Below are 25,031 nucleotides of genomic sequence, written 5' to 3'. Positions count from 1 at the left end.
CAACGACGTTATATACAAAGTGTAGTCATCTCGTGGTCCAAGTGTTATACAAACTCTTTGTATAGGACACCCATGCTCGCAGGTCTCCACATAAATGGTTAGAATCTACCATCTGTAGTAGTTTACAACACTTGCAAACTTCTACAAAGCGAACCGTATCCGTAGTGTCACCAGGATCAAGTATCCCACCTTAATCTTATACTACAGACCTATTTAGGTTATCACTTAAATATGATCCACCCGTATGCCTCTACATACATGTTTAAGCTACAAGATAACCTTAGATGTTAGTTTATTGGTTTGTGGTTAATGCAACTAAAACATGGAATAAAATATCATATATTTTATTAGATAAACAATGAGTATGTTCAAATCATTTACAAACTATAAGACCCTACGAGATTTAGGGCATCAACCCCAACAGAAATTACGTTCTCAGTTCCCCATTCGGTCAAGTCTCCAAAATGGTAGGCATATTGAGTCAGTGGCTCGTGCCACTCTTACCCATGCAAATCAAAGGACGATCCCTTAGAGGCAAGAACTCATAACTCACTAAAGATTAAGATCGAGTCACATATTATCATCCTGTGAAATGTTAATTTCTTCAATTAACGAATTTACAAAGAGAGATCAGTTATTTTCCAATTCAGTCTTATACAAACTCTTTGTATAGGATATTCTCATTCACATGTCTCCACATGAACGATTTGCATTTGTAAAATTTACAAAATGGGTCATATCCATAGCGTCACAAGGATAAGGCACCCAACCTTATCTATTTACTATAGAAGTATATTGTTTGAACATTATCCACTTGTATGTCAACCACATACTATTCAAGATTTCATGTAGTAACCTGAGATTTTTCTTTATTGGATTAAGTTATGCACAATTTAAATAAAAAATAAAATAATAATTGTTTTATTGAAAATCGATAAACAATTTATTACTTACAAATATCAAGCTTTAGGGCACAAACCAAATGCCATGTCCAAAACTCATCATTTTCTTTGTCCACCAAATTGAAAACAACCATGTATATTTGTTTATTGGTATCAATCAAAACAACTTTGAACATAATACCTTCATACTTTCCTTTTATGTGGGTTTCATCAACTATAATTCACCAGTCGGATGTAGTTCAAGAAACCTCTTATAGAATCCCAAAGGCCATAAATACATACTTGAAGTGTCCTTCAGGGTCAAACTCTAACCCATATTGTGAATTTCTCTCTTGGCAATCCTCTATCACTTTATGATTCTACGTTGATCATTGACTCTCCCTCTGTGGTCATCAGATATTGATCTATCAATTGTTCATCATTAAGTGAGTCTCCATCAATGACACAATGTCTACCTCGAATACATTCACATTATTCACACTAATGTCTACATCATAATCCAATGACATATCTACATCTAAGATTGATCCTTATTCTCAACTCATCTGTATCATCTCTCAATTCAAATGGGACCACATTCTTCTTTAGTAGACTTAGGGATCACACATCATTCATATCCATGTGATATTCAGGAATAAAATCAAGTTGGGTGGGAAATGAGGGTATATTCTGCCCGAATGGACTTGGAAATGATGGTACCATAATCTTACAGTTTTGCACGACAAGCAGTAACTTAGACACTAAAAGAGTCATCTAAGAAATGTCATCATCGTTAAGAAAAAATGGAGGTCTTCTTGATTACCAATCACAAAAATAGAAACATTTGACCTAACATTATATAGAAACCTTATAACCAACTCAAACTCATCATAATTTATCCCACTTATTCTATATATTTAGCGTAAAAAGTCTTCATAGGTCTAATCATAGTCGAGATTTCTGTATTTTCTCGGAGACTATGTAAAGACTCACGCATAATACATTTTTAGGGGCCAACAACATGCATATTATAAACCAAACAATTTTATTAAAGATAAGAAATGAGATATATCTTGTTTTTGTGAGTTTGTGCAAAGAGATGTGTTGAAAGGGAAGGAAAGCCCCAAACGTGAGAATGAGGAAGCTTTGAGACCCAAAAACTTGTTGAGCAAGTCAATCGATGAGTTTCCAAAAAATTGAATAAATAATAATAAAAATAAAATAATTTGGGACATAAACGTAAAATCAACTTTCATTAATAAATTCAGACACATGACCAAATTTAATTTTTAACTCAATCTTGATCTTGATCTTGGTCGAGAAGAAATGAGTTTAAAAAATTCTACTATTTGTGAAAGGGGAAAACATTCGAGAGTTATTTCTGACAGTTTTTCAGGGTATACAATCTTAGAGCTTGTTTACAATCAGGTAGCTCTCGTGATTTTTTTTAGTCATATTTCTCTCAGTACAACTTCATTTTAACTAAATGCTAACTCATTTTCATACATTGATTTTTTTTTTCTAGCCATCCTTATAAACAGAACAAAAAAATGAATGGTTCTTTAATTTTCAAAAATTGAAATGATCAATTTTAAACTTTGTTAGACCATTGAAAAGTCAAGATAATTTAACATTTTTCTCATTTTATAAGCATGGTCAGAAAGAACACACAAAAATGTGTAAAAACGTGTGATCATTTAACGAAAACGGGGTTGTATCAAAAGAGATATGACCAAAATAAAATCATACAACTAGAGTTGCAAGATTGCACAATGCAAGGTATGTGATCGCACAATGATCGAGCTAAATTTGTCTGCCTAATTCTGGATTAAATAAATTGATTGTTTTTACCTATTATGTAGTAGTAATAGCACTAGTTTGAACTTAGGGAACCATTGAGTTTCTCAATTAAACTATTCCCAGCCCGAGGTAATCGAGGGGGGATGAGATTGTTTTGTTTGATTGTAGAAAATAAATTGCAAGAAAAATAAAGAAATATTAAATTCGAATGATTAAACAGTCTAGCCTAGGCTTTCGAATTATTCCCTAATTTGCAACTTGGTCATATATTCATCAAATTAATTCCTAAATTTGTTGGAGAAGAAATTTTGGCCAAAATCCAAAATGCCATGTGTTGTCCATTTGATCATTTGATCACAATCGATAAATTTGGTTGGATGACCTAGTGGGCTTTGAATCATAAATTGGATTGGACTGAGTATATAAAATTTCTCAGGTCCAAAATTCGACCCAATTCAAGCCCATGGAAAATTGGGTTGAAGAAAAGAGATTGGGCCTAAGTTCAATTTTAGCTCAAACCCAGAAAGTAGTTAGGTCCAAGCCCAAAAGTCCAAAGGCAAATGGGGCCCAAACCCACCTAAAATCTATAGAAATCCTCTATAAATAGAGGCATTTGCCTTTCATTTTGGGAGGAGGAAAAAGTTTTGAAGATTGGCAGCTTTGAAGATTAGAAGCTCTGAAGATTGAAGTTCTACATAATTGAAGTGTGAAGCTCCTAAGTTCTCAAACTCCAAAGTTCGAAGCTCCCAAGTTCTCAAGCTCTAGAATGAAGCTCCAAATTTCTCAAGCTCGAAAGACCAAAGCTCTTAAGCTCTCAAGATTTGAAGACTAAAGCTCCCAAACCCTAAAGATCTAAAGACCAAAGACTTGAAAGACTAAGGCTTCAAGCTCCTAAAGACTCTAGAACTTGTAAGAAGATTTGGAAGACTTAAACTTATTGTAACATTTGAGAGAAAGAATCAAAGGAATATATATTAGAGATTGTACCTTTACATACTACAAATTAATACAAATACAAAGTTTGAATTCAACAAATTAAATTTCTTTAGAAATCTTGTCGAACGGTCGAGCTTAGCCAACTTACCTAGAAAAGCTAGGCGAGAGTCCATTTTAGTCAATTTAATTAGATGATAAGAATCCTAATTAATTTGTACTAACCGCATTAAGACTTGGGATCATGCGAAGGTGAATGATCAATTTTCAAGTGCATACTTGAACATTCAACATGATTCTTCTTAGGTCGATGAAACAATATTTTTCATCATAGACATTGAATCACAAGTCTAACTAACTTTTTTCTACCTTAGATTAAATTACAATTATATGTCACATATTTTAATTCAATGCCTAGCTAATGATTGTACATCCTCAAGCAGAAATATAATCATAAACATGTAAAGACAATAAAATAATCCAAAGATAATATGTGAAATTATAATTAAACGATCTAAAACTCACAAGTCTACAACATAATTACTCTACGCCTAAGCTAGAATTCGGTCCTTAGCCCATGATCTTCATGGAGATTGATGAGGTAGAGTTCGGATACACTCAAACTCAAAGGTAGAAGAAAATAGAGAAAATAGAGAGAGGCTAAAAATCATTGGGTGGGAGTGCATCGACATTGCGGCGCCAACTCACGTGTGCTGGAATAGGGAAGCGTTGCGGCACCAAGGAATTCCATAAAAAATCGTTCTCTTGGGAAAAAGCATCGAGCACAACACCTAGCAGTGCAGCTGTGATATTCAAGGGTAAAATTGTAATTTTAGCTTTCTCTTTCCCGATTGATGCATTTTAGCTCCGTTTTAACTCCATTTTAACTCTAACGTCCAAGTCTACTTCTCATGTGCTCGATACCTAAAAAATCAGAGAATAAATATATAAAACTAAATAACGACCCTGAATTAAGCGGAACAAATATTTTCGGTGCTATCACACAATTCATGTGCGATTTTGTTTTGATCATATCTCTCTCGTTACGACTCCATTTTAGCCAAATGACTACTCATTTTCATAATTTTTTTTCCATATTCTTTTCAACCCTACTTACAAAGCTAAGTAAAATATTAAAGTATATTGACTTATAAAGTTAGAGAGAAGATGAAGATAAAGGTGAGAGAGAAAAAAAATGTTGTGAATCGATGTTGTTGAATAGGAAATTGGAATGAGAGAGGAAAGGGAAGAAGACAAAATAGTAGATAAAGATGAGAGGAAGGAGAAAATTTAAGGTATTTAATGCTGTTTAATTAAGGGTAAAAATAATTTCATTCCTAAAAAGGATATAAAAAACTACTTTTTAGAAAGTATGTAGTTTTTTTTTTATCAAGTTTTTAGTATTTTTTTTAGTAATTTTTCAATTTTTTTTTTAGTTCAACAACATATAAAGGTAGGAATCTGAAGTCCTATTGATCGAGAATCTACGCCTTAACCAATTGAAATATGCTTATTGATAGCTCTAAAAAAGAGTTATATTTTCTTGTTTAATTTAGGCTCGTTAAGGGATTTTTGTGTTAATTGTAGGTACCGATCAATCAAGAGGTAGAATTAGCCATTTGATGAGAAACAGAATTAATTTGAAGTAATTTAGAGGTGATTTGAGCATTTGGGTTCAAAGGAGTTGAAATGACCAAACAATCCTTGTTAGAGCGTTGCAACGCTCTTATTGATTCAACCCTCTTGCATCACATCACTGTTGCAACACATGCCTGATGCTTGAGGGCTGAATCCATAAGAGTGTTGCAACGTTCTTACTAGGGTTGCAACGCTACAACCAATTCTATAAATATTCTTTTCGGTTTTCAAGTTAGAAAGGATGTTGAATTTCATGGATGCCGAGGAGAGTTCTAACTTTCTTATTTTCCCTTTGTATTTTTAGTATCAATAGGTTAGATTTATGTTTAGCTTTGGATTGTAAGCATGGATTGGATTGTATTTTATGAATTTATCTATGGTTTTTTTAGGTAAATTCCATCTAGTTTCTTGGATCAAGTATTCGATGTTAATTCCTTGAGTTTTGATCTACTCTCAATTGATATTTTGTATTTTGAATTATGTCTTCTTTAATTCCTAAACGTATAATATTGAAGTTGACTTTTCATGCATAATCGTGCATGCTAATTGATTCTTAGTTCATCACAATTTTGCATGAATATCTTGTTAAATTTATTTTTATATAAGAATGTCTAGTTAAGGTCATCTAAGTAGCAATAGTTGGGCCTTTGATGGCTATTCCTAGAATGTGCTAATTGCTAGGTTCAAAGATAAAATTGGTTAATTGAATATGACTTTCCTAATAGCTAATCGACATAATTGAATCTTAAATCATAATGCATGTGTTTTTAATTCTATATGATCGTTATCGAACCCAATAGAATTTAGAAGCATGTAGATTAGTTAGAGTATGTCCTTTCCGACCTTAATTAATAATTATGATGCTTTCTTGGTTAGATTCAAGCTAGTTGTCCGTCACTGTAGAAGCTAGTTAGATCGAATCGAGAAAGTAGTTATGCATGCATAATTTATTTGCATAATTAATTGGTAGAAAACGATGATTGAAATTACACTAAATGTCTATCTTGATTTGAGAACTAGATGAGCCAACCAATGTTTACATTTATTCCTTGCAATTTAATTTTCTGTATGTTTTCAAATTAATCAAAAACCAAAACCTCGTTTTTACTGTTTTTTCACAGCCAAATTTAGCTTAGGAGAGATTTAATTCTTGGCCTCTCTGTGGTTCAACCCTACACTTACCACTATTGCTACACCTATGTAGTGATAGGAGTAGTTTGGTGATCTTTACAAATATTCTTTTGATCAGGTTTGAGGTTTATTAACAACATAAGCCTCAGACTTATCACTTAGCTTGACAAAAAAATGTAATGCTTGAGCTCCTAAGAGATATATAAATGAACCAAGATCACATCGAGATGAGAGAAATCTTGAAGGTATGAAAATGTGGTTATGAAAGACTTAAAAGAATTGATAGATATTATGTATACCAACAAGGTACACATTCCTTTTTGGTGGTCCAATCATAAGAACACAAAAGTTAAGTATGGCTATGTGGCTCAATCATAAGAAAACCAAAATTAAGTGTACTTGTATCAATTAAAATTTTTAAACTAACCATTGTATTAAATAAATTTCTAAAGTTTTACAAGTTAACTCAAAATTATCTAAATAACATTATTTTCTCCAAAATCCTACCAAAATAGTAAGATATAATTATCAACCATTTATAACTACATATGATACTAAAATAATTGTTACCGTTTATTTCTTCTAAAAATATATAGTTAAAATAATTTAGTAAAAAATATCTTTTTGGTCCCTAGGTGTGTGATATAATTTCTATTTGGTCCTTAGTTTCAAAATGCTATACATTTAGTCCTTAAGCTTTGAGTTTGATTTCAATTTAGTCTCTAGTTTCTTAATGTTATAGTTTTACTCTTGATATTTGAGTTATGTTTGATTTTGGTTCCTAGATTTCAAGATTTACATTTTTAACCTTAATTTTTCAGTAAATACTCATTTTTCATCTTCAAGTATGTCAATATATTTAAAATAATTAAATGAATTATAAGTTATCAAGTTTCATATTTTTCATCACTTTTAAAATTAAATTTAAAAATTTATTTCATAATTATTTTAAATTAATTAATAGACATTGATGTCAATGTTTGAAGGTAAGTATTTAATGAAAATTGAAGTTAAAAATGTAAAATCTTGAAATCTAGAGACTAAATTCAAACAAAACTCAAATGTCAAGGATAGAATTGCAACATTTTGAAACCTATTGACTAAATTGAAACCAAATTCAAAACTTAAAGACTCAATGTGTAACATTTTGAAACTCAAGGATCAAATAGAAATCAGACCTCAAACCTAAGGAGCAAAAAGGTATTCTATCTAATAATTTGTATAATCAATTTTACATGTTAGCGTTATCACATAAATTTACGTGAACAATACAATAAATGGTGTTCACAAGGGGTTTTTGTATGGAAGGCCCTTTTTTAGGGGCCCAAATGAAATTTGGCCCAAGATTCAAATTTGATCAAAAAAATGATTTTCCGCTTATGCCAGCCGTGTGTGAAAGTACCATTTTGTCCTCAAACTACATGCGAGGGACTGATGCTCAAACGAATTCTCGCTCTCCTTTCTCGCTCCTTTCTTTTGTTCCTCATTAGACGCAACTACAATTGTTTTCTTTGTTCAAATTCTTCCTCTAGCTTCTTGCTTCACACTCTTTTTTCTTAGTCCTCATCAGGTACAACCACAACATATATTGTTGAAATACAGAAATAAGCAACGGAAGAAAACATGATCATTAAGCATTCTAATTCCATAATTTTGACATCAAAATAAGCATGTTCATAAGTAATTAAGAAGGTTTCAACACATACCTTGAAGATCCTCCAATGCAAGTTGCTCCTCACAAATCCTCATCTCCAAATCTTCAGTGAACCACCAAGAGATCTTCTCTACTATTCTTAGACTTGAATTTGAGTGGTGGAACTCACAAATGGAGTGAATTTGTGAAGGAAATAGAATGAGTTTTAGGTGAGGAAGAACTCAACAGGAACAAAATTTTCCAGTAACTTCAACCCTCAATCCTGCCAAAATGGAGTGTTTTTATTCTTCAACTACATGCAGGCATGATTGAATTCAGTTAAAGACACCTCTAGCTTGAAGATTGAGTGGGATAGATGTGTGAATTGTAGAGTAAAACATATGAGTTTGAAATCTCGAGAGCCCAAATGCAACCAAACTCAAAATGTAGCGACAAAAATTATGACTCCGTTTGGTAACCATTTGGTTTTTTGTTTTTGTTTTTAAAAATTGAACGTATATTATCCGCATTTCTTACAATGATTTGTATCTTTCCTAAGTACAATTGTTGAATTCTTAGCCAAATTAAAAAAAACAAAAATACTTTTTTGAAAAATACTTTTTTTAATAATCAAAATTTGACTTGATTTTTTAAACTATTGGTGAAAAGTAGATAACAAAAGAAAATATTTAGAGGTAGAAGTAGTGTCTATAGGTTTAATTTTAAAAAACAAAATGATTACCAAACGGGGTCATAATTTTTTAAAAATAAATTTTAAAGTCAACAGTAAAGATGAAAATAAAACAAAATTAAATGGTACAATGCAATTTTAAAGAAATTAAGAAGAAAATAAAAGATAGAATTAATTTTTTTCAGATGGGGAATTTTGTACGGATGGCTCAAAATCAAAGACCTAAATAAAATTTGGCCTCTTCCAAGATTTTCAATGAAATATGGTCTTTTACTTGTGTCAACGGCATATGAATTTACTATATCACCCCCACAAAAGAGATTGACAGGCCCTTCGTGCGTTATACTCTCATTTCTTGCTCTTGGTCCTCGCATCTCACTCTCGGTCCACTTTGGTCAAATATTTTGACTTTTTACCTATCACTCGCTCTCGGTTCTCATATCCCACTCTCGTTTCGTGATATCGCTCCTCATCAACATGTTTCTTGGTAATTAATGTGCATGCACGACAATCAATTTAACAATTCACTCATTCCTTTCCAATCAACTTGAGTAAATTAAGTAAATTGTTTAACAAATTTCATTTGTGTGGATAGAAATCAAAATCATATTGCATTATGCAAATAACTTTTCATGAGTATCAATGGATCTATGGGTTCATCTATAGGAAAATTTTCGATCATGTTTGGTAACCATTTCGTTTTTTGTTTTTGATTTTTCAAATCAAATCCTAAAGGGGAAAATCAGTTTCTATGTTGGAGGTGGGAATATCACGCAAGAGAAAGCCGTTGGTAAAGAAACCATTAGGGCACAATGGACAAGCAGTGCAAGAGGGCTCCAAATTCTCCTATTTCGTCTCAATCTCAAGTTCTAAAATCCAAACTCAGTGTTCCAAAAATCCTTGACAGTCCCTTCCTCAGTGACAGAAAGATAAAAGATCAAAATAAAAAATTATAATTAAGGGTTATTTTCTTGCAAGAGATTCATTTCCAAGCCATAAGTCCTGCAAGAAGGAAATATTAGCCCCATCACCAAGACCAAGAGCATAGGGATATTCTATCATGAATCAGAGAGCAATGTTTCATAATAGCTTTCCATGAGCCCTAGGCTGTTCTAGGGAGTTGCTGCCCGGTTAGTTGTCGAGATGGGTGGTTCCATATTTCCTCACATTGATAACACCAAATCCATTTTGCTAAGAGGGCTCTATCCTGATACTTTCGGTTGTCTATACTGAGCCCTCCTTTCTCCATGGGAAGAAGGAAAATTTCCCATTTGACAAGATGTGGACCCTTAATATCACTGTTACCTTTCCAGGGGAAGTTTCTAAACAATTGTTCCACAATGTTTATTACTTCATTTAGCATTCGAAGATAGAATCTCGAAATGATGTCAAAGAATGACTTTTATTCATATACAAATGCTCAAAAGAATCAGCCAATGTATAGAGAGATGGCTGCTCAAGAGAATTACAAGTAGCAGAAACTGATTAACTACAAGCTCACTCTTGTTAAACAAAAATCAGTTTGAATACAAAACTACCCGCCAAGTAAATCCAGAGTAGAGACTTTTATACAATGAATCTAAGAATGACTGCTATTCGTGATTGAATACTACTTATGATAGATTTTAACGCCCTCAAAACAAAACTTTGCAAGATTCTAATATAGATCTCACAGGGTATGGTAACTTAATCATTCTAATGGTTCAGATAAAGATCAAACTCATAATTGATTGAATACAATTAAACAAGATGAGACTTCTTACTAACTTGGGCAAGAAGACTATCTGCAGTCAAGACTCGTTCCTTTCCACACCTTCTCTAACAACAAGTTTCCTGTTGTTGTACTCCTACAATGAAAGAATGAAAAGGGTCAATAACAACAAAATGGAATACAAAAGTCAAATTTCAAGGGATACATAGAGGGAATTTTACTGTTCCATCCAAAGAAATTGCTGCATCACGCTCTGCAGCTGAAGAAAACGACAGAAACCCGTAAACACGGCTCTTTCCAGCTCTACGATCGTTCAAAACTTTTGCACTGACCACAGTTCCAAATCTGCTAAAAAGGTTTCTCAGATCTCCAGGTTTGACATCCCAAGCAAGATTTCCAATATATACTTTGTAAGGACTTTCATATATTATATTCTTCTTGGGTGATGAATGCAAGTTATTAAGGTTCCTCTTTTTGGGATTCATATCAACAGCAAATCTAACGCGCATTTCACGTCCACCAACATCCTTCAAAATAAAAAATTTTCTCTTTGAATGATACTGAATGAGCTAAGATTAAAACTAACTTATACTTGATTTGACACTAACAGAACCATCTAATGCTGCAATTGAAACTTTAGCGGAGTTTATTGAACCCATTGTGACATAGCCACATCCTTTGCTTATGCCAGTCTCTGGATTCCGAGAAACCTGAGTCCAAGTTACAGAGAAACAAATCAATACCATTCAAAACATGAAAAGAAACATAAACACTATTGGAGATCATTCTGCTGTTTAGTGTAGTTAACTGATTTGGTTTACTGTTTTTATCAACAAACAGTGGGTTATGTGATTTTGTTGTGTATTAACTTCAATCTTCAAGAACAATGTACAATCCAAGAGGGAAAATGCTTTTTCCCAAGGCAGATATGCAAATTGAGGACTGCCATTCAAGAATAATGATTATAATAACAACATTAAAACTCCAAATCCGGGAAAATGCTTTCTGAATTGAAATTCAATTTTCCCTAACTTAAGGAAATTCCAGACAGAAATAGAAGCAAATAGATTGTTCTAGAAAACTAAAATGAATGAGCAGACCATGAAGATATAGAAGGAAAAAAAGAAGAAAAAAGAAAAGAAAATCGTATCTACCTCAGCAGCCAAGACTGTGCCGTAAGGTTTAAACATCTCAACCAGCTCTGCAATGTCGCAACTCCTCGGCAAATTACAAACGTAGAGTTCACAAGGACGTGCTTGTTTTTTCACTTCCTGATTTGAAACACTGCCTTCGCTCTTAACATCGCCTTCCGCGATGACCTCCTCTGTAAGCGCGGATTCATTTTCGAGAACAGTGAAAAGCACTGGAAACCTAGCCCCGTGGTTATGCCTTAGAGAAACGAGCTTCGTGAAGTCGAAGTGGTTGGATGAAGGGAAAGAATGGAGTCGTTTAAATGAACAGTAATTTGGAGATTTATGTTTGAGGATCCATAGAGAAGGAGGAGAAGAAGAAGAAGAAGAAGAAGAAGAAGAAGAAGAGAAGGTTAAGGAGGTCGCAAGGTTAGCCATGGCGGAGATGAAGAAGCTTCGTTCCCCCTTTCTCTCCCACTCCGAGTTTGGGCGTATGGATTAGCTTTGGATAGCGCCACTAACGTAGAAGTCGGGTCGGGTCATAAACCGAAAGAAATCTAATCCGTTCGAAGTTTGAAATGTCAGTAAGGTCCCGTTTTCACTAAAATAGAAAGAGATGTTGAAATGAACGAGTACATTACACATTCTTGTTTTGAGAAATGTCTAAAAAGGAAAAATTAGGGTGAATTGCAAAAACCAGGTCTTTATATCCTTAAACCTTCCATTTGTGAAAATCGAGCTAAATTAGACCTCCAAATATTTAATGATAAAAATTGAATTCTTAAACTTATACAATTAGGGTTGGCAGAATTCCCCATGGGATCGAGTCCTCGAAGGGACCCGTCCTGATCGGGACGAAAAATCCCCGATTTGACTGGGGATGAGGTCAAACTAGAAAAAGCTTTTGGGGCCTTGCCCCAACCCCGACCCGATTAATCACCAACCCCGATTTGATATATTTATATTTTTATAAATATATATTATAGTATATAAAATAATTTATTTATATATATATTTATAATGTATAGTGTTGGATTGGAGCCGAATATTAAATATCCAAATTCTAACTCTAAACCCAAGAAGTCAAGCCCAAACTTAAAAAGCTTAAATAAAATCAAATTTTAATTAAAAAAGGAATCCCTGTAGGGAATCTCGGAGAACTAATAGGGGATTCCCCACGGGGAACTAGTAGGAGAATCCCCGTGGGGAATGGGGCCTCGCGGGGACCCCGTTTTCCCGACGGGGATGGGGGAGAATTTTCCCCACGGGTTTAGGGACGGGGGTGCCCCGGCCCCGCCCCGGCCTCGTTGCCAACCCTATATACAATGGCCGAAATTGACCCATAAACTTGTAAATTTGTAGAATTTTAACCCATAAACATTTAATTTTAAAAAATGTTTAGAGCTTTGTGTACAAAATATGATTGACATTTTTGCTCTTTAAATGGTTGACATGATTGATTTAAAGAGAAAAAGAGAGAGAGGGAGAGAAGTAGAAGGCTAGACATTCTTATATAAAGCAAATTTGGAGAAGGCTAGAATTTTTTAAAAGTGTGACATCTCATAGAAATTGGATCATGGGAACTATTAAAAGAAGGGGATCTCAATTTTGCATTGCTAGCCATCTTCGGGTGTAGACGTTGACGTAGGCCAAATCTTCTTTTGAGAAAACGACTTGAAAATAGATTATTGATGTTGGCCATGAATAATAATTTTGACTTTTGAGTTAAGAAATCAAGTAAGGATTTATACACTGTGCAATGTATCCATGAGACTTGTAAGTAGAGGTCTCGTGCAGTAAAGATGCAAGATTGTGACATCTTTAAAATTATAAAGTATATGGTTGTAAGCATATGTTTGATTGCTTTTAAATCATGACCACAATCAAGTAAGTATTTTGATAGTTGTGTACATTGGTTGGACTCAAATGCGTGCCCAAAGTTCAAAACTTTTGAAAGAAAAAGCTTCCGTCTCTATACAAGTGTACAATGCTAAATAAGTAGTAAGTAGGAAGCATTTTAACTATCATGTTCGAAGGAAATATTTAGTTTGGTAAAAGATTTTCTTCAAGAAAACAATTGGACGTAATTGAAAAATAATCTTTAGAGATGGTAGGTTGTGAAATAAAAAATAGTGAAAATAAAAGAGGGATTCAAACATGTTTATCTTCACTAATAGGAGAATATAACATATTCATGCAACTAACACACATGCTCCACCCACAACAGTTGATTAGCAAGGTGGAGCATGTTAGACTATTTATGAGTAAAGCAAGTGTTGAACCACATTTGAGTATCACATGGTGGTACTTACCAACATATTGTGTGGCTTCTTTCAACTTTAATTTTGATAGATTGTGGGGGTATTTTTTTTTATAACTTTAATCTGAAATAATATTGTATAGTTTTTTTTTAGAGAATTATATTGGAACTCAATTATGAATTTATCAATGAAATGAAATATCAATGGCATTCTAGAATTATGTTTGTCTTACTAAAATATAGAGTTGACAAAATTTTCGCGAAATCGGGTCTCTAAAGATACCTATCTCGATCGAGGCGCGGAATCTCGGATGAAGTTAAATTGGGAACCCACGGGGATAAGGCGGAGATGGGGAGGATATTCCCACCCCATCCCCAACCCCGCCTGGAATAATTTTTTTTTAACTTTTTAATACATATTTTTATTAATATGTATATATATTTACTTTATATATATATAAAAACGCTATAACAAGTTACTGTTTTTGTTTTTGCTTTTTTTGTTTTTTTGTTTTTTTATTTCATTTCATAATATAATTAACTTTAATTTTTAATTAAATTTTAAAATAAAGAAATGTTAAAATATTTTTAATTATTAATTATAATAAATAAAATAATAATAATACTAACTTGTAAGTGTACAATTTTAATATAAATATAATATTTTATTTATTTTAAATAAAAATAATTAAAAATAAAAGACAAAGAATTTTTTCCCGCAGGGACCCGATCCCCGAATGGGATTCCCTGACTCTGATCCTGAGCCCAACAAATCTTTTGCAGGTTGAATTAGAGACGTTTAGTTTTTAACTGTCATCCATTATGTATACAATGTCAATTAGCAACTAACATCATTTTAACATGTCACCAAACATGTATGATGGCATGGGTATGATGTCGATTTGTGTGTGTGTGTGTGTGTGTATGTGTTTTCGTGGTAAATTGAGGAGGTGTGTGTGTGTGTTTTCATGGTAAAATTGTTTATAATTTTATCATTTTAATTCAATTAAATTCATATTTCTTACTTTTTCTTTATTTAAATTAGAATAATATTTGTTTTCATGGTAAAATTTGAGGAGCATAATGGAGACTTACTTTTTCTTTATTTAAATTAGAATAATATTTGTTTTCATGGTAAAATTGAGCATAATGGAGACAATATGGAAAAAATATAATATAATAATAGAAATACAATATAATAATAAAATAAAATAACTAAAATTATGAAAATTGGATAATATGAAAATTTGAGAGGAATTTTGAAGTGGATATTTTCACCAATGTGTGCATTTTCAAGATCCACCAAATGCCACTATTTATAGACAAAGTGGTAAGTAAGATGTAGTCTAGGGTTGGCAACGGGAAGGGTGCCCCGTCCCCGGCCCCGTGGGGGAAATTCCCTCCATCCCCACCCCGTCCCCGCCATTTGAAGGTGGGGACGGGGGCGGGGATTCCCCGTCGAGGAAACGGGTCCCCGCGGGGCCTCATTCCCTGTTTCCCTGCGGGGATTCCCCTACTAATTCCCGGCTTAAATTTAGAATTTATATATTCAATATTGGGCTTACAACACTATAAGTCTATAGTATACATTATAAACATACATATAAATAAGTTATTTTATATATTATAAATATATATTTATAAAATATTAAAAATATAACTATATAAAATCGGGGTCGGGATCGGGGTCGGGGTCGAGGAGGGAATACCATCCCCGTCCCCGGACGAGGCCCCGAAAAAATTCTTCGGTTTGACCCCATCCCTGGTCAAACCGGGGATTCCCCACCCCGAGTAGGGACTTGACCCTGCGGGAAATTTTGCCAACCCTAATGTAGTCTTATATGGACACCAAGTATGAATAATTACAAAACACATGAACAACAGGAAGATTGACACATGGTTTTTAGGACACTAAGCATTGGGCATCTATTTTTATAATATTTATAATAAAAATAATAATTAGACCATCTACAGGATGCATCTATTAATATCATAAAATATCTAAATGGTACACTTTGTGGATTAATAGATCCACATATATCACCATGAATTCGTTCTAAAAATGCAAGTGATTCAGTTCCCACTTTAGCTGGTGATTGTCAAATTATTAATTTGCCTTGAGAGCAAGCATCACATGATAATTCATTAGATTAAAGAATTTTATGACTCTTTAATGGATGTCCATTTGAATTCTCAATAATTCTTCTCATCATTATAGACCTTAGATGACTCAATCTATCGTGCCAAATAGCAAATATATCTAGATTCATGAACTTCAAGTTCATTGATGTATTGTCAATTGTAAATTTTATTTCTCTAGACAAAATAATATTTGCTTTTCCAAATCCTTCAATTAGGTTTGTAAAACCTGATATTGTATTGACTTTTGCTTCCAGCATTGTCAATTTGAAAAAAATATTTTTTATTTGTAAGTCTAGATATTCTCAAAATCAAAAGAAACACTTGATGTTCCATCGATTGTGTCAATCTTCTTTTTCAGGAGATTCAAATAAATCTACCACATCCAAATTTGTCATATGGGATGGGTCAAATATGTCATTATCCTGATATACAAAATTTGCTTCCACATTTTTTCTTTTTTCCTTTAAGAAGGCTTGATAGAGGTCAACTAAGTGTTTTGACGTATGACAAGTACGTGACCAATGCCCAGGCATTCCACATCAGAAACATTTATTTTCAACACTCTTTGAACTTTTATCTTATGGAGTTTTTTCTTTGTGACCACCATTTTGTGTGGTTCTTTTGAAATTTAAATGATTAGAACGACCACCACGAAAATAATAATTATTTCATCCTTTGCCATGGTCACAACCTCGACCACGACCACGACCTCGACCATGATTATTAACATTCACAACATTTCACTTAAGGGAATGATGTTGTTCCAGTTGGTCGAGATTCGTGGTTCTTCACAATAACTCGTTATTTTGTTCTACCACAAGAAGGCATGAAATAAGTTCAGAATATTGTTTAAAACTTTTCTCTCGATATTGCTGCTGTAAAAGCATATTCAAGACATGAAATGTAGAAAACATCTTCTCTAACATATCAAGCATCAGTAATTTTCTCTCCGCATAACAATAATTTTGAATGATTTTAAATAATGCATAATTTTAACCACTTACTGATTTAAAATCTTGTAGCCTCAAATGCATTCACTCATAACGAGTCTTAGGAAGAATAACTGTTTTTTTTTATATCATACCTTTCTTTCAAATTTTTCCATAAGATATAAGGATTTTTTATTGTAAAATACTTCATTTTCAATCTCTCGTAGAGATGATAACGAAGGAAAATCATAGTTTTTGCTTTGTCCTAACCAGATGTCGTATTTCCTTCTTTAATTGTTTATCCCAAGTTCATAGCATCCAGGTGGATTTCGGCATCGAGCATCCATGACAAATAATTATTGTCATTAATGTCCAGGGCTTCAAATTCTAATTTCGTAAGATTTGCCATGACAATACTATAAAAAAAACATTATATTTATATTAGAAATTTAATACGTACTAAATATGCAAAATAACATTTAATTTATTAACTATAATAAAGAGTAAAAAAATCGACCTACTTTAGGACTTACCTTCAGCGAGGGAAGCGACAGAAGCTCGTGTTGATAATATGTTGTAAAATTGAGGAGCATAATGGAGCACAATGGGAACACGAATATAGAGAAAATATAATATAATAATATATAAATATAATATAATAATAAAATAACTAAGATTATGAAAATGGGATAATATGAAAATTTGAGTGAACTTTTGAAGTGGATTTTCTCACCAATGTGTGTATTTTCAAGATCCACCAAATATCGTCAAAGTGACACATAGGATGTGATCTTACATAGACAACAAACATAATAATTACAAGGCACGTGAATAATATAAAGGTTGACACATGGTTTTTATGATACTAAATATTGAATATCTATTTTTGTAATATTTATAATAGTTTTCAATATATATGACTTTTTAACCATTGTTTTCCTATAGAAGAATTGAGATTGAATGATATGAAATTTAAATTAATTATCTTATAAAAAAATTGAGATTAAATATCAACCCAACATTTTGGTCATTGAAATATCATGCCTATTATTTTAGTTATTATAAGTTAAAAGCATAAATAGTTTAGTATTAATTTTAAAGTTAAAATCGGTCTTTTTTTAATTAAAAAAATTGATGTCTTTTACAATACAGTTGACAAAAATTATTTTAAAGCTAAAACAGTCTTTAGTCAATATATAAGTTCATCCCATTTATGTTAACTAATGACTATCACATGAAATAAAAAAAAAAATATATTAATTCCATTGTATATTGTTAATTGATTATTTACAACTTCTAAAAAGTACTGTATTTTCTAATGTTATAATATTTGAATTTTTCAAGAAATAAATATGTAAAATATTTTAGAAAATAAAATTATTAATTAAACTAATTTTGAGGTAGTAAAATGTTAAAAAAAAACTATCTGTTACAAATATAACAATCAGACCCAAAGTATTAACAAATATAACATAATGTAAAAAATTACAAATATGGTAAAATTTAGATAGTCTATAAGATCATATTATTGGTAGAAGTCTATCAACTGGTAAGAGTCTATCAATGATAGAAATCCATCTGATAGACTTTGCTATATTTACAAATTTTTTTAAAATGATGTGATACACTTGATTATTATCCCTAAAAATGCTATCAATTGCAATTACCTTTAATTTTATCGCTAATCAAGTTTTATTTTTTTATTAAAACATATATTTTTTAAAAATTTTTAGGAAAATTTTTCAAAAAAAAAAAAGAAAATAGCAAAAATTTAATCTTATTTGAGAGAGGCCGATAGAAGTCTATCGTCATTGATACTGTGTGATAGACACTAATACACAAATAATTGATACTGTGTGATAGACACTAATACACAAATAAAAGTCTATCAATATTTATCAGTGTTTTTTTTTTTTTGCTAGATAAATAGTTTGACATTTTTTCTACCGATAAAAATTCTCAATTTTTAATTATTAAAATTATTTAAAAAACAAATATTGTTTAAAAAAAAAAAATTCTTCCTCTTCTTCTTTCCCCCTCCCTCCTTTATACATTCTCGCCTTCTTAAACAACCACCTACCATTGTCAAACTGCAATTTCATTTTTTTTTTCCATTTTCAGTCCCTTATTTTCCTTCCTCTTTTCCCTCTTCTCCTTTCTTCTCCGTTTTAAAAAAAATTAAATTAAATTAATTTTTTTTTTAAAATAAAAAACTGTGGATGGACCAAGGGTGTGCTACCAAAAGCACGCCTCAAGGGTAAATCCTTGAGCTTGAAAACTCAAGGACTTATTTAACATTATAGGGACTAAAATGTTAATTATTTCAATAAAAATATAAACTATCAATGGAAAATCTGGCCAAGCAAAATCACATGACCTTCACCCTATCACCACGATGAATTTATATTTGGGAAAGAGGAGACCTGCAAAAGAGAAAAAGTATCACATGAGTATGGTGTTTGCTACAAATACTCTAATAATACTTTAGTTAGTCAAAAGGGTAGAAAGCAACAAAGTTTTTAAGGAAACAACATGAACTTAAGATATATGAAACTATAATGCATTACGTAATTACAAGAGGGTAAGTCTTAGGACTATTTTTGGATTGAACTCAAGAAGTCAGAATTAGACTATCACTGGGGAATGGGTCAAGCCTCAAAGAGCAAGTCATGTTTTTTGTAGCCCATTTGTAACCAAATAAATTATGAAAATTATGATCCAAAGATAGATTATTTATGTAAAAGTCTCTGTACTTTATTATTGTTTTCTTTAATTAAAAAACACAATTAAACATGTTTAGTTTTCTTTTTATAATTGAAAAAAGCATAAAGGGATAAAAACAAAAAAAATATAATGAATCAGAGTTAAACTTTTTCTTTCGGATTATTGTTTAAAATGACAAAATTGTTAGAAATATTTTCAAATACAGCAAAATGTCATTGTTTATCATTGATAGATAGTCGAAGATACTGATAGACAGTAACATTTTGCTATATTTGTAATTATAGTGGATTATTTTTTTATATTTAAAAATAAGGATTTTCATTTTTAAATAAGAGAAAAATATATAGAGAGAGAGAATATACCAGATATTTATCCAACTTTTTATGGAAGATAAGAGAAAGTATGACTAGTATTGGGTATTATTACTGAGCACACAGACACTCATGGCCAACCCTAAAACCCTTTTATCCAATCAAACACCTTAAAATCCCTATCCATTTCAATCCTCTCTCATTACTCACTCACATAACATTATCCAAATTGATTGTGAAATGAGTGGTTGGCCATCCTCAAACTTTACAACCATCTCCAAAAATAAATAAATAAATAAATAAAACCAACGAAAAAAAAAAGAACTTAAGAACTACCTCCAAAAAGGGAGAAAAAACACATAAACACCTGTCTACAAAACAAAAAAAAATCAACAACAAAATCTTCACTTTCTTTCCTAGAGGAAGCTCTTTAGCTTGTTCTTGTGATATTTGAGTGTGGCAATGGCTTCTTCATCTTCCTCCACATTTGCTCTCTCTTCTTCCTCCACCCTCCTCGATTCTAAGGCGCCCCGACAATCCGCTTCGCCGTCAGCAAATGTGCCGCTCCCCACTCTCCCATCACCGCCTACTCCCTCGTCGCAGATCCGCCCTTGGAAGTCCACTGCCTATTGTGAGAATCATGATATGCACACATTATTTATTAAGTTTGATATGGTTTCTTTCCTGTCTTATCAAATCACTACTGATTTTAAAAGCTTAATTGATAGGTTACGATAAATTTAATCTTTTAACATTTTTTTTTTTGTTTTTAGGTCGGAAGGTTGCTCGCAATGTGATGGCGATGGCAACCGGAGAAGTGCCGGCTGAAGTGGCCGCAGGGGAGCTGGCGGAGATGCCTGAAATTATAAAAAAAGTTCAAGAAGCTGTACGACAAAAAATAAAATATAAAATAAATAATAATAGTAACCTTATTTTAGTTATTATTTATTGTCAATTTTTCTTTACATTGGCTTTGGATTTTTGTTTCTCAGTGGGATAAGGTTGAAGATAAGTATGCAGTAAGTTCACTCGCTGTGTCCGGTTTTGTCGCACTTTGGGCCTCCGCTGGCGTTGTCTCGGTGAACGCTTTATATATTTATTTTTATAAAAAAACAAATTTTAAAAATATCAAACTATTTATAAATAAAAAAAATACTGATGAAAATTGGTAAATTTCTAACCAGTGTCTATCAATAATAGACTTCTATCCATTTTTATTATTGACAGACACTGATAAACTTCTATCAATTATTGAAAAAGATTTAAATTTTACTATTTTATGTAAATAGTTTCTCTTATTTTTCTATTTTTTAAAAATTTTACTATATTTAATTTTATGTTGTGAAGAAACAATGATATAAAAATTTAAGAGCAAGAATAAGGAATGTAAAATCTTAGAAATGGGGAAATTTTGTTGGTTTATTGTTTTTATGTTTATTTCTTTTTTCAGGCAATTGATAGGCTTCCTCTAATTCCTGGCTTGCTTGAGCTTGTGGGCATTGGCTACACTGGGGTAAGTTTCCTTTAGTGGCTGAAAATTCTTCCAATGTTGAGGAAGAGAGGATTGTTAATTAACATAAAGGTTAAAGGAAAAAAAAAATTGGTTGTAGTCGGTTGTATCAATTGTGTAACCCTTGCTGCACCAAATGAAAAATTGCTACATGATAAATGGTAATTAAATTTTTTTAAAAATTATTAAAAAATTGTGTTTTTTATATATAAAAAATGAGGAATTTTGGTTGCATCTAAGTATTGGTCAAGATTAAATATCACACTTTCAATTTTAAGTTATGAATTTTTTATTTATAGAGAATTCATAACACTTTAATCATTGTACTTTAGTATGTAACCTTTAATCCCATATATATTTTCAAATTTTGTAACAGTTTAATCCTTATCATAAAAAATTTCATCAAAACTAAATGTGATTTTTATTACTCACAACATATAGTTTATAAAGAAATTTGCTAAAATAATTTTTATTGATATATACCTACATAAAAAATTCTATTAAATCTTCAAAATAATTTTTACGATAAAAATTAAATGATTACATATTTTAAAGTATAAGGACTAAATTGTTATAAAATTAAAAAATATAGACACCAAATCACTACAAATCAAAATTTAATGACTAAATTGTTACTTACCAAAGAATTTTGAGACTAATAGTACCCTAAACATGATGGGATAGAAAATTGGCAAGATTTTACAAGAATGTCTTAAATTAAATGTACATAATTGGTTTTTGTATTGGCTCTAATTTATGTATTCCCTCTCAATTTTGCCTAATTTCTCTGGATCATTAGTGTTCAATTTGGCTTCAATATATCTACTTGGTTTTTTTTTTTTTTTTTTTTACATATTGTTTTAAAAGTTTAAGCAGAAGACTAAAATTATGAACTAACCTAAAGCATTTACTATCAACTTTGAGTTCAAAGGTTCAATTTTTTTTTAAAAAAAATTAAATTAGTAACACAATCATTTAATTTAAGGGTATCTTTTATAACTTAGACTTATATATATATATCTCAGTTTGGTAATGAAATCCTTAATTCTGCAGTGGTTTGCATACAAGAATCTGATTTTCAGACCAGACAGGTGAGAGTTCTAACATTGTTTAGAAACTATGAAGCTTTATTTATTTATTTAGTATTATTATTATTATTATTATTAATGTTATTTTGCAGGGAAGCATTATTGCAAAAATTAAAGGAAACTTACAGTGAGATAATAGGGAGCAGCTAAAAGAAAGATGTGTTGAAAGAGGGGATTTAATTTAAAGCTCTGTGGCTAATAAGAGTTTAAATTATGGTCTTCTTTTAATTTCAAACCAAAAATAATCTTTATTAGTTTGCTGTTTGGCAAGTATATTTGCATAAAAATGTAACTTCTTTTTTCCCCACCTTTCTTTTGTAATTGCTAACTCAATCCCAATCTTTGTACTTTATGTGCTTTCCATTGTCCTCTTTAACATTCTCTCAATTTTTTTGCAATTCTAAATCACTTTTTGAAGCTTGCTAGGGAGTGTTACTAAATCGATATAATATTAAATTTATCGTAATTCATCAGCTAAGATCCCATTTGGTAATTATTTTGTTCTTTGAAAATTAAAAATCTATTTTCTCTCCATTGTTTACAATGGTTTGTATCTTTCTTAATTACAATGGTTGAATTTTTTTGTCAAATTTCAAAAAAAAAAAAGTTTTTAAAAACTACTTTTTTTTAGTTTTTAAATTTTGGCTTAATTTTTTAAACTATTAGTAAAAAGTAGATAACAAATGAATAAATTTAGAGGTAGAAGTAGTGTATATAAGCTTAAATTTAAAAAACAAAAAATCAAATCAAATGGTTACCAAACAGAGCCTAAATTTTTGGGTTCATTAGTGATTGAATAGGGAGAAGAGCCGGATGCATAAAAAATCTAGATATGATTGGACTCATTCAATTTTTTTTTTAAAAAGGAAAAATGTGTTTGTTTTTTACGTGCCTTAAAATTATTATATTGTAAATAAGTTGGTGAGACTCAAATATAAAAGATAATAGCCCTATATGATTCTTAATACCACAACTCGATATTTTGGTCTTACAACAAAATGAAACACTCAAAATCCCAAGAAAAATACTACCTATATTTTTCTTGATTGCAACATGAATATCGAATAACACACTGAAATTTTTAATTTCAGCGAAGGTCGATAATCACTCTAAAAATTTCTAATACCACTATGATATTTACTACTCTCATTTATTATTCAACATATCGTTAATTTATTATTTAATTCCTACATTGTACATGATTTTTAAATTTGTACTATCTTGATATCAGAAATTTTCTCATGATCACTCGCCTCCAACAGTCCAACTCAAGAACGCATAACACATATAAATAAGTTGGCTGAAACCTAAAGCATTAATGGGCCTTAATTAGAGACTTTGGCCCAATATAATAAACCACCCATTTTCTTAAAAGGGCCAAAATGCGCATGCCTTATGGGTAATTCCATACAAGTTGGGGTGTTCAAATAATCTGAAAATCCAAATAATTTGAATTATTCAACCTAAAATATAAGAGTTTAGTTAGGTTAGTTTTATTCTTAGATTGAGTTAGGTTGGATTAAACATTTTCTATTTTTTGGGTTTGGTTGGGTCTCGAGTTGGTTAAACAAAAAAAATTGGGTTAATCCAACCCAACCCAAAGTAATGTCCACAGGGTGGGATGAGGTTCTCTGCTACCCCATTTCATTTTTCATCCCTACAAAAGTTTTGATGGGTATCGAAACGAGGATTCTCCATGGGAATTCATGGGGATCGGGTTCTCCATAGGGAATTTTTCCCGTTTGATCTTTTTTTTAAAAAAAAAAAATTGAATTAAGCTCGATTGCGGTAACTTTTAAAATAATTGTTGGTAGTTGTGCTTTTAGATGAATAACGGTGAAAGGAAGTAAAATAGGGTTTTATAAATTTTAATTTAAATTTGAAAAAACTAGCTATAGTGTTTTGTAAACTAATACTAAATTTATGTAATTTAGTTATATGAATAAAAGTAGAGTTATTATCAATTATTTTTGTCTAGATAATTAATTTATAATTTATTTTAAAATGCCTATGATTTAAATTCTAACAAACTTTATTTAATCTAAATAATTTGATAAAAGTTTTAATAAAGTTCTCTTGGTAGCTTGGATAAAAGTTGAGAATCAGTTTTTGGGTCAGTTTGAAATGTTCAAATTGACAAGAGGGAGTTCGATTATATATGATATAATTGAACTGATTAGTTATATATGATATGATTGACTAAATGTATGAGATACATTATTTTGGAGGAAATTAGATATAAATATGATTTATATCAAGTAAAGGAGAAAACACTATAGTTGATATATGATATCAAGCTATAGGTTAAGAATATAATATGATTATATTTATTAATTGGGCGGTTATGAGATAATTGGCCGGTGCTTTTCTCCAAATAAGTGCATTAGTGGGAAGTTCAATTCAGTTTTAGTAACTGAAGAATTAAATGAAAATATTTTTCATTTTGCACAAAAGAGACGCATAATTGCTCACGATGTGTTAGCCTTCAATCTTTAGTGTTTGAGAGCCTATACGATAAC

The 25,031-nt window shown here is 31.3% G+C and overlaps 2 protein-coding genes across 5 annotated transcripts; one reads left to right on the top strand and one right to left on the bottom strand.

The window, feature by feature from the left end:
• Positions 1–7,569: 7,569 nt before the first annotated feature.
• Positions 7,570–12,173, bottom strand: LOC120092751 (RNA-binding (RRM/RBD/RNP motifs) family protein). 4 transcript variants are annotated; one of them, XR_016525536.1, is made up of 6 exons: positions 11,573–12,127; positions 11,027–11,128; positions 10,640–10,945; positions 10,475–10,554; positions 8,090–8,299; positions 7,570–7,945 (listed from the first exon to the last, which is right to left on the bottom strand). XR_016525536.1 is itself a non-coding variant. In XM_039050935.2 (5 exons), the coding sequence occupies exons 1-4, from the start codon at positions 11,984–11,986 to the stop codon at positions 10,498–10,500; spliced, it is 879 nt and encodes a 292-aa protein (XP_038906863.2). In that variant the 5' UTR covers positions 11,987–12,127; the 3' UTR covers positions 7,570–8,299; positions 10,475–10,497. The 4 variants fall into 4 exon arrangements, 2 of the variants coding, with proteins under 2 accessions (XP_038906863.2, XP_038906862.2); XR_016525537.1 differs by having other exon boundaries at positions 7,570–7,938; XM_039050935.2 differs by having other exon boundaries at positions 7,570–8,299.
• A 7,801-nt stretch (positions 12,174–19,974) lies between these two features.
• PSI-P (photosystem I P subunit) lies at positions 19,975–22,888 on the top strand. The gene is made up of 6 exons (XM_090308220.1): positions 19,975–20,545; positions 20,688–20,800; positions 20,907–20,993; positions 21,365–21,427; positions 22,478–22,515; positions 22,605–22,888. The coding sequence occupies exons 1-6, from the start codon at positions 20,377–20,379 to the stop codon at positions 22,660–22,662; spliced, it is 528 nt and encodes a 175-aa protein (XP_090164346.1). The 5' UTR covers positions 19,975–20,376; the 3' UTR covers positions 22,663–22,888.
• Positions 22,889–25,031: the final 2,143 nt, after the last annotated feature.

Source organism: Benincasa hispida, chromosome 12 (assembly GCF_027475165.1).
Source record: "Benincasa hispida cultivar pf3 chromosome 12, pf3_genome.v1.1, whole genome shotgun sequence".
Taxonomy (NCBI): Eukaryota; Viridiplantae; Streptophyta; class Magnoliopsida; order Cucurbitales; family Cucurbitaceae; genus Benincasa; species Benincasa hispida.
Note: the sequence above shows the minus strand (reverse complement) of the source record. Positions and strands in the feature narration are given on the sequence as shown.